At 45.3% G+C, this 15406-nt stretch overlaps 1 protein-coding gene across 3 annotated transcripts in view; it reads right to left on the reverse strand.

Moving 5' to 3' along the window:
* Nucleotides 1-252: 252 nt before the first annotated feature.
* Nucleotides 253-15406, reverse strand: part of c16h10orf90 (chromosome 16 C10orf90 homolog) — a 290020-nt gene continuing 274866 nt past the window's right edge. For all 3 annotated transcript variants that reach the window (XM_038773230.1, XM_038773229.1, XM_038773231.1), the window contains 3 exons: nucleotides 13736-13799; nucleotides 2235-2334; nucleotides 253-2152 (listed from right to left, as the gene is read on the reverse strand). In XM_038773230.1, coding sequence (XP_038629158.1) covers nucleotides 2060-2152; nucleotides 2235-2334; nucleotides 13736-13799 — 257 coding nt within the window. In that variant the 3' untranslated portion in view covers nucleotides 253-2059. The remainder of the gene's footprint in view (nucleotides 2153-2234; nucleotides 2335-13735; nucleotides 13800-15406) is intronic.

The raw sequence follows: 15406 nt of genomic DNA on the forward strand, positions 1-15406 counted from the left end.
TGCCAAATTTGTGCCTGCCCTGATTTTGGTGTCGGAACCGATTCTTCGCCCAATCACGTTTCATGATTTTGGTGTCAGCCGATGGAGAATCCAGCCTCATATATCTTCACTACACGGAGGCAAAACAATTTTTGCAATTGTATTTGCCCAGAAATGTAGCGTAAGTTAAAATGTGCCATGCCATAATTAGAGCTTTGCCTAGTATTTATAACCTGTAATAGGTTTTATTTAAAAATTACGAATACAGCTGAATAAAATAATGGTTTGTTTAATGTACAAGTGCAACAGTACTTTAGCTAAATATTGAGCAGAATTAAAACATGGAGGATGAACTACCCTTGGATATAGAGACAGAGCCAGCCTCAGGGTGTAATCTTCATTTTGTCTTTCACAACATGATTTTTTTCAAATTGTTCTTCAATTGTATGAAGGCTGTAAGGCAGAAGGGCCGTGATATTAAAACAAAAAGCATTACATATTCTTCCTTATCAAAATGAACCAAAAATAGAATCTAGTAATATAATACTTTTCGACAACTGATCAAAGCACAGGAAGGAAAAATAAAGGTTAAGTTAATCGAGTTTTAATTCTATTTGGTATGATTAACAAAGGGTAACAGTTTGACCTGGCTGTGGATAGACATTTAAATTCAAACACCCAACTTGATGACCAAAGTGTTGCTTATTTTTGATTAGTTGTGCAATTTTAAACTATCTAATTAGCTGAATAAATTTTTCCACATCTCCTGTCTGTTTATATTGTTAAAAGGTCTGTGCAATAAATGTAAGCCTTGCTTTGTGACCTATTGCTTGCTACACTAAGCTCTATTCGAACATTATTTATTAACAATTGTTCACCAGAGAATTACAAAACTAGATTAAAAAAAACAGCAGCAGCCTTGTTTCAATACATGAATTCAAATGTATATGACTTCAAAATGGTTTGGTTTTTTCAGCAAATCAGAAAGCACTTTTCAAAAAGATGAGGCACAGCAAAATTGTAAAGCAGTAAAATAATCAGTGCTCAAGTTGGTACTTGTGCACTGGGGCACATTATTTTTGGAAAGATTGGTCTCTATTCCTTGCGTCATTCCTTTTCTTAATATAGCCTTGTTTTCAGGCCCTTTCAAGATTACTAAGCTTCATAAATATCACTATCCCTTCCTGATCATTGCTGCAAGGTGTCAGGTCAGAAGGGTATTCTCCACATCCTCGCATTGTGTTCCTGCATCTATTGATGTGGAAGGTGATTCAGGATGTCACAAAGATAATCATAAATTCCACAGGTTGCTGCCTTACTGTGCGTATTCTCATCTTTTTGACATATTCCAATCAGAATGAGTGATGTTAGGCCTCTGCCTGTAATTAAGTAAATGCTAAATAATCTGCAGCTATTCCTGGGAGCTCACTCAATATTTTAAATCATGTCTGACAGCGAGACAGTAGACCAACCAGGGGCACATTAATGCACCTGTATGGGCATAGAGAAGCTGTGCCATGGATCCCAATCAAATATGGCTGACTGGCAAGGGCCGCCTACAAATTAGTCATATTAAATTTCCATTTCACTATTGTTTATTGTGATACAATTTGCTTTTATATTAACGCACTCTTTAAATCTTCTGCAGGCTAATTTCTTCATGCATTTCTGTTGTTTAATGGTCAGGGAAGGGAGCAAAGGGGAGTGAAGGGTGTGCCCTGGGACCTGAGGATTCTTAATCTGAACCTAAGTTGAGAGACAAAATACATCCAGGATTGTGATCATAACCGTCCAGTGCAGGAGCTAGACAAGAAATCTGGTTGAACTGAATCCAATGGATTAAGATTAAATGAAATGCTTGAACTATTAAATACACATTATTCCTGATACGACTGCAGCTCTGACTAATGGACCAAGGGACCCGACTGCTGGTACTGTGCAATAATAATGAACAATGGCTCCACAAAATATGAATCTCCATGCAAACTCAGGAAAATGTAATTTAAAAACTAATGGGTTCTAACGTGAAGGAGTGGGGATATGAGAAATGAGCATTTTTAGCAAACTGCAGTGGCTTCAATTATGACATTTCTCTGGGAGCTTCGCGTAACCGTTCTTCATGTGATTCCTGCACACTCTCGTTGTTTCTCTGCAGTATTTGGTCAAGCAATTTCTGTGAGGAAAAAAAAGATGTTTCAACACCAGGGATATTTTGATGGATGCTGTAACGAGCAAGTCTCTGTACGTTGCCGTACCTTTTTGAACAGTTCAGCACGTAATCGATTTGTTTGAGAAATAATTTTCTTCTTCTCTTCTTCCTTTTTTCTTTTAACCTCTGGCAGCAGGTTATAAATTCTGTGGTGCAATTTTCACATGAAAGCAGGCGTTAGACGTTATCAACTTTTACACATTTCTGCATTGTAGAAAATGGGTTTGATTAACATATTTTAAGTTTTACAGGCAGAAAATATTCTGTCACTAGGCAGGGAATTGGCTGTGATTCAGTAGTTCAGTATCATCAAGTTCAGCAGCATCTGACTAAGGTAACCTCAGGTTATTGAAACCACTGTCATAATCAAAACATTTCTCTACCCCACCATCACTATGATCTAAATCACCTAATTCAGGATTAACTCATCAGAAGTAACAAACCCACAGCAAACCTGGTGCTCACATATCTCCATTTAAGTTTATCGAATCAAGACCTCCCTCAAACGTTTCTCCTCCTCTGCCCACAGCATTTGCCTCGGAATATGTTCCAACTAAAATTCTCCTGTTCTATAACATTAGCTACAAAAGTTTACAATTTGTTTTGCACATGTCCCTTACCCAACGACAGTGATGGCAACCATCTATCATCATATATTGCAATCTTTTACATTCAAATTTACTTCAGCTGTTGAAATGTTTACAGAAGTCAGGATACACAAAGTGAAAAGAAGCTAATTAATAATGTACTGTGATCTGGTTTGGCACGGTGAACACGTGAACAGAAGAACCAGTGGCACCCCAGCCTGACCATCATTAGCCACTTCAGAAAAATACTTAAACTACCTCCATGACACCTCGAAAATTACATCACATGACTCAGGCTACATTTGTCTGAATTGATCTTATGCTGCACATTCACTGAAAGGACTTTTTAGACTGCAGCAAGTCAGCCTCGAACATGAGACCTGAGGGCCTCATGCGCAGCTCAATCCAATGTGATGGGTAGCATACCTCTAGCAGGGAATAAGTGCATGCATGTCCCCTGCCATATTCTTAGGTACATTCAACTGTCTAAGCCATTCAGTCAGTGGTGTCAAGACATGGAAGTGTTTTGATATATGCCCCATGTATTCTATGAAGGTATCCTGTTGCACTTCTTAATTGTGGCGCACAATAACTAGAATGGAAGATAGGGAATTAAAATAAAATGTTGGTTAAAATAAAATAATTTTATTAAAGTCATGGAAAATGAGTTGAAAGATAAATTATGGGGCTGTTTGCTTACAGTGTTGCACTGTGACCTGTCCACATTCCAATTGCTCGCCAAAATAATAGAGAACATAAAATTAAATGTTATTCTTCTTTAATCTTAACTGGGGATCTTTGAAATGTAAATTGTTAATTTAAATTGATTTTGATTGATCTGGAAAATAATTGATATCTTGGAGTGATTACAAAGCAGCAAGTTCATCAAAAGGCTTAAGTGATGTGATCAACCACAGGATTGGAGCTATCGTGATTTAAAGCCATTACAGTGTAAACTAAGATTAAATTACAGCCCTGGCCATCATTTCATGATACCTATTTTCATTTATAATGTCTGCTGCATCAGTTCAATATGACATTCTATTTTTTTTAAATGTGGTAAACGCTTCATCTTCTGCATATTTTCTCTTTTGTTTTTCAAGTAATCCTTGGACCAAATACTAGCTGTGACTTGGGGCTGATTGGTGATGTGCAAAATACCGAGGAACACAATAAAGACCAATTTTTCCTCCCCAAATGGGAAGCACTTGCTCTCCATTCGGTGGTTCCATATATTGGCATAGTTGAAACGAGTAACAAAACAGCCTGGAGGTTAGTGAGGGAAGGCACATTTCACCATACAGTGCCAGGCTGAATCGATGCTCCAGTCACATGTGGAAACTCACTCTTATTTTGCCTAGTTTTCATGTAAGTGTTGAATATCCATGTTTGGGATTACCTGAGTGTTTGGGATTGATGTAATGAATGCAACATGACAATCATATGTGCGGATTAACTGTGACAAAACAGATTGATCAAAAAATAATCCACACCTAATTCATCGAAATTCTCAAATGTATTATGGTGCTCAGGCAGTAAATGAAAACAAAATATATATTTCTTGGAGGGTTCAGTGGGCTTCATTTAAATTAAATGGACAGGCAGAAGACAGTGTGCCTGTGCCTTCCAGCTATCAGAGGCCTGGCGGTTTCGATGGTCGGATCTTCAGTGAGTTGCCCACCTCAAACAGTTGACAGAAATGGGCCAATGCAAAATTGGGTGTAGTGGCTTCCAAGGCAGATAACAGGAAGAGCGGTCTGTGGGAAGCAGGCAATCACAATGTTGTGAGGGTTGAGAGGCTGAGTGGGAGCCTGGGATGGCACTGGCCCATATTACTCATGTGGAGCTTTTAGGAGCAATCATGCTACCCTTGACCTCACAGGAATAATTTTTCATGTACATTTCTGGGATTTCTTCTTTTCCACAAACCTGGTACAATTGGGCAAAGTGCTTGGTGTGCAATCCCATTAGTTGTCCTTCAAAATTATCTGATGTACAGTACAGTATCCCAGTTTGAATGTAGTCTTGGGGCTTCTGCACAATTCTGTTTGGCCTCTGTCGCCCAGCAGAAGGATTAGAATCTGGCCAATTGGTCCACTATTTTAACTTTGTCACAGCCTCATGTGAGGTAAAATCAGCCATAAATCATCTTTTAACTTGTAGATCTTATTCTCTTCAGGTATCAGTTATCAAGAATACTTCATTACATGCCAACATACTTATACTGGCCCAGAATGTGCAATTAGTGGTGAAGGAACAGATTGCCATTTATCTTGCTCAGAGTTATCCATGAAGAGAAGAGTGACCATAACATGCTGGAATTATTTTTTAAAATTTGTTTTTATTAAGTTTTTGAATTTACAAGTAACACAACAAACAACATTTTCAATGCAAAACAGGTACAGTATAGAAGAAGAATTATTGCAGAGAATGGCTGTGCTACGTGGAATAATGATGGACAGATCATCTTTACAACAAAGCTCTGGACGTGATAACACATTCTCAGGCTTATCCTCCATTTCTGTTGAGGAACCTGGGAAGGTGTTCCCCTGTTTTTCTTTTGTGAAAATCAGCTGATGTTGCTTTGTATTGGTATCAATATGGAATAGTGATGTTTCCTTGTTGTTTAATGGTTAGTGTGATATGTGGAATGTTAGGTAGTGGATTATTAAATCTTTGTTACTGTTGACCACTTCATAAACAAAATATTCTCAAGTGATTTCTCATGGGTACACGTGCCGTGACTCAGACGATGATTATTGCATCGCATTTCAATCAAACTTTGAAGTCTGAACACTTTGCCTCAACTCCAGAAGGGTCAGCACCGTAGAGGCAGCAGCCAACAATCATTCACTCAAGAGCTGGACTTCAGCACTAGGGATATCTTCATGACCAAAGGATGTGGATTAGGGAATCGCATCTGTGGTCACCCTCATGTTTCCGTCAGGGATCTGGGGTCTAGATGCTCCTGATGTTGCCGGGGGTGAGTGTGCAGAGCAAGGATCTCCAGCCAACGGGCTTACTGGATGGCACTCTGAGGGAAGGCGGTACTTGTAAGAGCGGGGACACTTGGGGGATTTGAGGGTCCCGGGATGGAAGCCCAAACTGATTGTCGGTCTCTCTTTCCCCAATTCCTTACAGATACCAAAATGGATGGAGGTGTCGGTCCCACAGAGGATGCGCCCATGGTGCTGGTGGCAACCCAGTCAGCCAGGCATTGGAAAAGGCATAAAGGCCGTGACGTGGGCTGGAGGCAGTACTCCATGTGCACTGGGCCGCCGTTCACTCTGAAGACCCAACAGACTGAGGAGGAACCCAGAACAAGACGCCAGCTATGGTTCAAGGCGTATAGGCGATGTTGGTTTTTCGAGGTGATGACGAACAGCATGTGCTACAAGAGACTCTGTCTTAACAAAGAGACAGTGCAGCACCTGTGCTATGTCCTCGCGGGCTGGGCACCCTGTGGAGGAGGAGGACAACTATTCCTGGTGGCCGTGAAGGACAACACAGCCCTGGTTCATCCCAGGGCTCGAGCGGGGTCCTGTGTGGCATTTCACAAACAACAGTCCACAAGTGCATCCATGAGGTCACACATGCCCAGTATGCCCGGGCCATGACTGTATCAAATTTGAGCTGCAGCAAGTTCACCAAGATGCCTGGGGATGCAGGATTCTCCACCATAGCCGGGATGCTCCAGGTCTTGGGGATAATTGATTGCACACATCTCACCTAGCGCTCACCGGGGCATCAGGGAGTACCCTTCATTAGCAGGAAGGGGTTCCATTCCCTCAACTCGTGTGTGACCTCCACCTCCGGATCATGCACATATGTGCACGCTTCCCAGGGAGCATGCATGACAGCTACATCCTAGGCTACTTGCAGATCTCCGGTATCTTCGAGAATCACCCCAGGATAGTTCCTGGCTGATGTTGCCAGTGTGGAGGCCGAAGACCGAGGCGGAGACCCAATATAACAAGGCCCATTTGCCACACGCGCTGTCATTGAACAGGGCATCAGACTGCTCAAAATGTGGTTCCGATGCCTGGACTCTCTGGTGGTGCACTGCAGTATACCCGCAGAGGGTCTCCCGCTTCTGGTGGTCTGCTGTGCCCTCCACAACTGGGCATGCCAGCAGGGCGGAATGCTGGAGGCGGAGGAGGAGGGACATGCGGCCTCATCTGAGGAGGAAAAGGTGGAGTAGGAGGGGATGGATGACGAGCCCAGGTTGACCTGCAGGCGGTCAGAGAATGGTGGACAGGCGGTGGCAGGGGTCCGGCATTCCCGGAGAACTAGGGAGGCCCTCATCCTTACCAGATTCTCATAGGAGGAGACTTTGTCCATCAGCTCCTCCCCTCCCCCCATTCCCCTCCTTCCTCCAATTCCCCTCCTTCCTCTATCAACCATTACCCTCCTAACCCCCCATTCCCCTTCTTACCCCCCTCATTCCCGCCCTTATTTTCCACCCCTCCTCCCCCCCCAACTACCCCATTCACCCTCCCAGGGTCAGTGTAACATCACACCAGGTCGATGGGCCTGTGCCAGTACTGTCAGCGGGTAAAATACAAAGATGACGAGTGATAATAATCTGCTGTGGGGTGAGCTCTGGTGCTCCTCAGTTTATGCCAAAGTCTGCCTGCTGTCTTTCTGCTGACAGGGCACTCACACCCATCCTCTGAACGGAGCTTGCATAGGAGGTGTTTGATCTTGAACCACTGTGCCCAGTGGGCGGGAGTGGGAGGGATCGGAGGTTAAAATGGGGTGGGGATGCAGGCAGGCCTGCTGTGAAGATTACCATGGCAGAGGTTTCACATGTATGGGATGTAACATTTGACATTTCCAATCCCCGTAGCTACAGATAGTGCCTTCCTCCGTGGCCACTCAGTGATCCTCAATCTTCTTTCGTGGTCTACTGCTGCGTCTACATGTGTCCCCAGGATGCAAATCAGAGGTGAAGTCTATGGCCTTTGATGCTCTTGGCGGAGGTCCTCTGGAGAGCCTGGAGCCGGAGAGCCCCTGCAGAACCTACCAGTGTCACTGGCTTTGCCATGCCACCCTTGTTGTGTGTTTTATCTCTACTACTAGGTCTTTACTCTGGCTCTGTTCCAATTATGGCAATCAGTGAATTTGCCTTCTTTCTATATTGTCTATGTCCAAATGCTTAGAATCACCAGGTATCGAATGATACCACCACAAGTTTCAACCAGCTATCGATCAAAGAGCCAAACACCAGTTAGTTAGCTCAAGGTCAAGGGTACTTTATTTATATACAATCAGCCATGCAACATAAAGACTACTAGTTAACTACACCTATTACTAAGACAACCTGTATTTAACTTCGGGCACCCGGTTTAGGTCAGGAAAACAGTGGCCGCTGTTCAATTCTGGATCTCTTGGGTTCGAAGTGGTAACTGCTGTTCGGCTGGGCTCGTCCTTCTGGTAGTGGGCGTTGAACTTGAACTTGCTTCTGGTGTTGCTGCAGTTGGCAATGGCCTCGACCGGGGTACCAAGGCCAAAAGAGAGCGAGCATATGGTGAACTCTTCCTTTATACTTGGGGGCTTTCACGCTCTTTTGGGCGGTCTTTCGATTTGGGCCTTACTAATTGGGTAATCCCTGATCACTCCGTTCGATTCCTTAGCCAATAAGTGGGCGGGGATCTGAATGACTGGGCGTGTCTCGAGCGGTCATTGACCCTGTTGTTTGCATTTCCCTTGGACAGCGAGTGGCGCCGATATGTCTGGGACTGTCCCAGTAGCTGGAGCACCAGTCCTTTGTGTTGGGGGAGATGGGCCACCACCTGCTAACCGGCTTGAGTAACATGCTAATGGGACGGGGTTTCGATATCGTCTGGACTTTGCTGACAAATATGCATTTCAGGCTCTGAACCTGCCTGACTCTTGGCTTGTCCATTTTACCCATGAGTCTTTGCAAGTTGGAAGTGGCCATGTCAGATGGCTACACCCTGTTCTGCCCGTTGCCCTTGAGATGTGGCAGTGTCAGGACGGGGAGATTTGAAGAAACTGGAGACCACCGTTGTCTCCTTGGAGGCAGGCCCCGGGTTGGCCACCAGCACTTCCTCCTCCCTGACGGTGCCTGTAGGGCCCTTGGGGACTCCGTGGGATGGAGGGGCTTTTCGAGTGAGCTCCAGAGGCCTCTGTGTCACCTGGCTCTGCCAGTCCTGATGCCTCCCCATTGTCGGCACTATGGTGTCGATGCCCTCAGCAATGGTTCTCAGTGACTGGGCCATGCTCCGAAGTGCCTCGGCAATGTCCACCTGCGTCTGGGCCATGTCCCTCATCGGGACAGGGACATGATATTGAGTCCCTCAGCCATGGTCAACGTGGACTGAGCCATGCCTTGGACACCACCACATAAGACACTGACATTGTGTTCCGGGATATCCTCTGCAGCCGCCACCGTTGCCACGCATAGTCGACATCATCTCCTGCAGCTGTAGCATTTGGGACCCCTTCAATTGGCTCTGCACTCATTGGAATGTCACTGACTTCCCCTCTTGAATCTTACGGCCAAGTCCTAGCATCTACATCAGCCCTGGGAGGACCTTGTCCAGAGGCTCGGCATCTGACTGGGGCTCAGCTGAGTCCTGGGATCTAGCAGACCTCCAACTGCTGTCTGCCTTGGATGTTCCTGCCTCCACCTGATGTTCATCAGCAACTGTGTGGTGCCCACCAGAGTGTGACCCAGAAGCCTGACCATCAATGCTGCCCACTGAGGTGTGTGTCTCTGCGCTGGTGGAAGGTGGGGGTGATAGCTGTGATGCCTCGATGGTGGTCTCCGAGATGGTCTCTTGAGGGGGACTGACGCCGGATGGCCCAGCCCCATCAGATGCAGATCCTGCGAGAGAATGGACATGTGTTCAGTGAGAGGGAAAGATCATTCTATTTGACATGAACAACTCACTTGAGACATTTCAGCTGGGTGAAGGGGCCGTGGATCCTCACATCTGCTTCACAGGCCAACCTCACTGTCAGTTACTCTCTCTCCTTGGTCAACCCTATGATCTCCAGGCCTATTCCTCATAGAGGAGTCAGATCACTGGTACTCCACCCCACACCTTGGCCCTCTTCCACTTATTATGGGCTATCTTCTCCAGCGGGGACAAAGAGAAGGCTTTGTGAGTCATGCACTTGATGGATCAGGGGGCGTCTATGGCAGGTGACATGCATGGGCACCGCACACGGAGAAGAAATGGTTGTGCTGGTGTGTTCTGGGGGGTGCTGAGAAACAAGCACAAAGGTCAGATGTGGGGACGATGTGAGGTGTCAGCCAGTGATTTATATTTGGGGGACGAGATTGGGAATTTGAGGGGAGGCAGGCAGAACTGATGCTAGGAGAGATGTGGTAACATACACTTGCAGCTCGATGGAGGTCGTTGATCTTCTTCCTACATTGTATGGCGGTCCTCCTTGTCATGCTGCCCGCACTGACAGCCGCTGCCACTGCTTCCCAGGTGGTATTGGTGGCCCTGCTGTTCCTTTGGGAAACAGAATGCTCCATCTCTCATCAATGGCATCGAAAAGCCGGGCCATGTTGGCATCGCCAAAGCGAGGAGCAGATCTGCGTGCTTCCATGCTTGTGTGTTGACTGGGAGCGAGTGGTGAGGGAGCACTTAAAAGCAGCTCCCCGTGTTAGCAGGAGCTACTGAGGTGTGAGTCTGGTGAATCAAACGGTGAGACAGCAAGTAATGGCGCGAAGGTTTTGGGGGCTCATTTCCCGGAATATGTGCCGTTAAATGCGGGCCATGATCTCACCACCGTGGCATCAAGGAACACCCCTCCCATCATGCCCAAAACGACACTAACAAATATTCCTGCTAAATCGTGCCCCATTTCAATACATTTACAGTCTCAGCACTTTCCAATAAAAAGCTGGTATAAATTTGTACTTTTACCTGATAATTCAAAAGAGCTTCTTACCTTGTTCAATCCTTTGAATTGTTAATTGCACTTGACTGCAGGTAACAATAATGTTGAATTTATATATTGATAGTGCCAGTGGATAATTGGGTACTTGTGCTTAAAATGTTTGTATGAACTTCCTTCGTTCCTCTTTTTATGAAGGCATTAACCTGCTTATATTAATGATTTATGAGTATTAAGCGTTTGCACGCTAATAGTCACTCAGCAGAATTTTGTGTTTATATTGTTCTTCAGTGGTTATTGGCTTTAATATTTACTGCACTGCTGGTAATACTAAATGGTTTGTAAAAAGAAAGGCACATTATAATATGTTTAAGATTTAGGAATAATATAAGATATCAGAAAATGCAATGATTAGCATATATCATAATGTTAAACTGAAAATATTAAACAGATAAAACAATATTACTACAATGTTACCTCGTTGCTTTTTCACTTTCAATTAGTTCAAATACAATTGTCCTTTGGCTACACTCATTCTCACCTTCTCCGTATTCAGCTTCACCACCATTAAACTCCTCAGATAGATTTATATCATTATAAAAACTCAGCAAAATACAGTCCAGGCATATTTCTCTGATGTTGCGGAGGGTGAACTTCAGCTCAGTTTACTGGCCTGTGTGGCGTTGAACTGCACAAAATGCAGGAGCAGTTTATGTTTTTTATCCCCTTCAGCCTTCTGAGAGGACCACAAAATTCCATTCCTGCATAGATAGCAGTTTTACAGATTGATGAAGTTTTTAATGTAATTCTGAACTTTGTCAAGATTTCAGGGAAGGTTTTGCCAAGCACCTGGAAAATGTTTAATTGCCAGGTTCAAAACAAAAAAAACAAAGTAAAGATCCAAGATGCGGGAAGCGATGCCATAACCTCCAGGGTAATGCTCTGGAAACCTGGGTTCAATTCCCACCACGGTAGGCAAAAGAAAAACAAATCTGGAATTAAATATCGAATGATGGCTATGAAACCACTGTTGATTGTTCTGGTTAATTCATGGCTTTTAGGGAAGGAAATCTTCTGGTCTACACATGATTCCAGACACACAGCAATGTAGCTAAGTCTTTAAAAAGGAATGGGCAATTAAGCCAGCGCTGCCCACCTAAATGAAAAGGCTTGGCAGGTTAGATGCAGAAAGGATGTTTCTCCTGGCTTGGGGAGGGTCTAGAACCGGGGGACACAGTCTCAGAACAACGGGTAAGCCATTTAGGACTGAGTTGAGGAGGAATTTCTATGCTTAAAGGATGGTAATCCCTATCACCGTGAGCTGTGGGGACTCTGTCAAGATAGCGATCAATAGAAAGATATCAATCAGAGGTGGACTTATAATGAAACACACAACGCTGCAACACGAAGCCTCGGCCAAAGGGGGAGGGGTGGGGCCTCATGCTGAAAAGGGTGGGGCCCCATGTTGAAAGGGGTGGGGCCCCATGTTCAAAGGGGTGGGGCCCCATGCTGAGAGGTGGCTGGGACCCCATGCTGAGAGGTGGCTGGGACCCCATGCTGAGAGGTGGCTGGGACCCCATGCTGAGAGGTGGCTGTGTGCCCCCAAAAGTGAAGTCCACCTCTGCTGCAAAGCCTTCAGAGAGGCGAAGAGCCAACGGCCATTGAGGGGCGCAGTGGGTCAACTCTCAGCCTCAAGACCAGGGCTGAGAAGGGCGGACGGGTGAGCTGCCGACCAAGGAGAACAGAGGCCACGAGGTCAGACAGCCTGCAGCCGGGCAGTCAGCCAGGAACTCACGCAGTCGTCGAGTGTCGAGGCTTGGCCACCCGAGCAAGAGCTGAGGTGTAAGCAGAGTAGCGGGAGGTGCAAAGAAGGTCAGGCAAGTGCTGGTGCCATATCTCGGGGAATCGGAGAGCAGCGGCCACTGGGAGTGGGGTGAGTCAACCAGAGCCAGAGGCTAGTCAGGCAACACGGCTAAGAGTGAGAGGGCTGGACTGGGCAGCAACCGGACTGGGCAGCGGGTTGAGATTTTGGGTTTCTGTGCCTTGCATTGTGTGAGCTGAGGGTGGGCAAGGTCAGGAGGGCATTGTCATCTTTGGGGTGAGGCTCAATGTCAGTGGGGTCAGGGCGTGGCATCATTGGGTTCAGGCCACCACATGATCGGGGGAGGGGTATGATGTGGAGCCCCTGCAAAAAAGGGAGAGCACTGGGTCCCCAAAAGTATTAGTTCACGTCTGATATCGCTGGACATGGGGAAAGTGCGGGGAAATTAATTTGAGGTCGAAGATCAACCATGGCCTAGCTAAATGTCCTACTCCTGCTCCTGTTCGCTCTGTCCCTATTTTTTGCCTTCTTCCATTTTTGGACATGATTATCAATCTGAGAATATGAATGTTCGCAACTGAAGACAGTTTGCTGTCCTTAAAAACAGGAAGGAGAATGGATAACGTAAGGATTGAAGTGAACAAATATGATAGGGAGTTACTTCTGATAAAGTATAAACATAATTTTAAAAGGCATACCTTTCAGAGAAAAGAAGTGAACAAGTTTACATCAAAATAAGAAATATGTTGCTGCGATAGTTTGTGAACAGTTTCTTGTCTTCTGAAACGTATGATGAATAATTTTATACTGTGCTCAATCTTCAGAATGTACTGGTGTACAGGTGCTGGGTTTGGTTTTGTTTAAAGTTTGGTAGATTATGTTTCACTGCTGATTATTTCTTACATCTTGTATTGCGGAGCAAAGAAAAACCTTTTGGTATAAATTTGTGTAGATTTCACTCTCAGCACAGAGTTTTGTTGGATAAAACTGTCAATTAGAGATCAGGAACAAACGTCAGTTCACCCAAGTCACAAAGCTTCTCATTTTAAACACTAAAATTAATGACGCGAAGTCAGAAATGTGCAAATATGCTGTGCTGTGTTCCCAGTTCTCTAATTCATGCTCTTGTCGAGCAAACTCCTGTACCAGAAGTAGAATCTCTGGAAGGTTAAACCCAATGGGCAATGTCAGCAAGGATTTTGTGTTGGAGGTATCTTTGCAATATCTAAAAACTGTTTGAAAATGACCTCTTATTACCTTTTGGATCTCATCTGCATTTCTTTCTCTGGAATCATCCTTTCCCTTGGTTTAAATAAATTATCTAAAAAAGTTAACAAAGAGACATGAGAAAATGCCTTACTCATCACATTTTACTCATTTTATAAGGAAGTACAATTTGCAAAATGGAACATTTGTAGTTTCAACCTGATAAAAGATGAATTTAAAAGAATGTCTGCCAAGCAAATGATAATTGATTGAAGACCCAAGGGTCCCTGTCACTCAACAATCACTTTCGCTTCTGCAGCACTTTTAACATGATTACAAAAACTTATATTAGATCATACATGTTTGCATGGCTTTCCTCCGGATTCTCCGGTTTCCTCCCACAGCCCAAAGACGTGCAGGTCAGGTGGATTGGCTATGCGAAATTGCCCCTTAGTGCCCAAGAGGGTAGGTGGGTTTATGGAGATAGAGGGGAGAGCGTGGGCTTAAGTAGGGTGCTTTTTCCAAGGGTGCAGACTTGATGGGCCGAATGGTCCCCTTCTGCACTGCAAATTCTATGATAAATCTGTGATATTCCCCCAGCACTTTTAACAAGGCACGTCACAGGAGCATTATAGATCAAAATATGATGCCAAGCCACATAAGAGGTATTAGCAAAAACAGAAAATATTGGACAATCTCAGCAGGTCTGACAGCATCTGTGGGGAGAGTAGGGAGCTAATGTTTCCAGTCTGGACGACTCTTTGTTAAAGCTGGAGAGAACTAGAAATAGAGTCAGATTTATACATGTTGTGGGGTGGGGGTGGGGGGGGGGGGTGCGTGGAGCAGTGGGGCTAGATAGGGGTCCAGCGATAGGTGAATACTGTAAATGGGGGTGTCCAAGGCTAAGAAGGAAGCTTATAGTGACAGTTGAAGAGATCAGAATGTGTTAGAAAGGTAAACAGTTGTCAAAGGGCAACCAGGAACTGGGAACTGATGGCCCAGGTGGGGTGGGGTGGCGGGAGGGGAGGGGGGCAATGGTGAGGGAAAAACAGATCAATGGGAAAATAAATTGATCGAAATAAAAATGGGGTGAAGGTGAATGAGTTCATCGTCTGAAGTTGTTTGAAGTCAATGTTAAGTCCGGAAGGCTGGAACGTGCCTAATTAGAAGATGAGGTGTTGTTCCTCCAGCTTGCGCTGAGCTTCATTGGAAGATTACAGCAGGCCAAGGACAGACATGTGGACATGAGAGCAGACGGTGAGTGGAAAAGGCAAGCGACACGAAGGTCTGGATCCTGCTTTCGGATGGACCAAAGGTATTTTGAAAAGTGGTCATCCAGTCTGCGTTTACTCTCTCTAATGTAGAGTAGACCCCATGGAAGCAGCAAATGCAATAGACCAGATTGAAGGAGGTGCACATGAAGTGCTGCCTCACTTGAAAAAAGGGTTCAGGCCTTGGATAGTGAGCGGGGAGGAGATACAGGGGCAGGTGTTACACCTTCTGCGATTGCATGGGAAGGTGCCAAGGGAAGAGGGTGAGGTGTTAGGGGAGATGGAGGAGAGGACCAGCATATCCCAGAGGGGAGCGGTCCCTGCGGCATGCTGACAGAGGGCGTGAGGGGAAGATGTGTTTGGTGGTGGCATCATGCTGATGGAACTGATGTAGGATGATGCTTTGATTGCAGAGGTGATGGGGTAAAAAGTGAGGACAAGGGGAACCTGG

This window comes from Scyliorhinus canicula, chromosome 16 (assembly GCF_902713615.1).
Source record: "Scyliorhinus canicula chromosome 16, sScyCan1.1, whole genome shotgun sequence".
In the NCBI taxonomy this organism is placed as follows: Eukaryota; Metazoa; Chordata; class Chondrichthyes; order Carcharhiniformes; family Scyliorhinidae; genus Scyliorhinus; species Scyliorhinus canicula.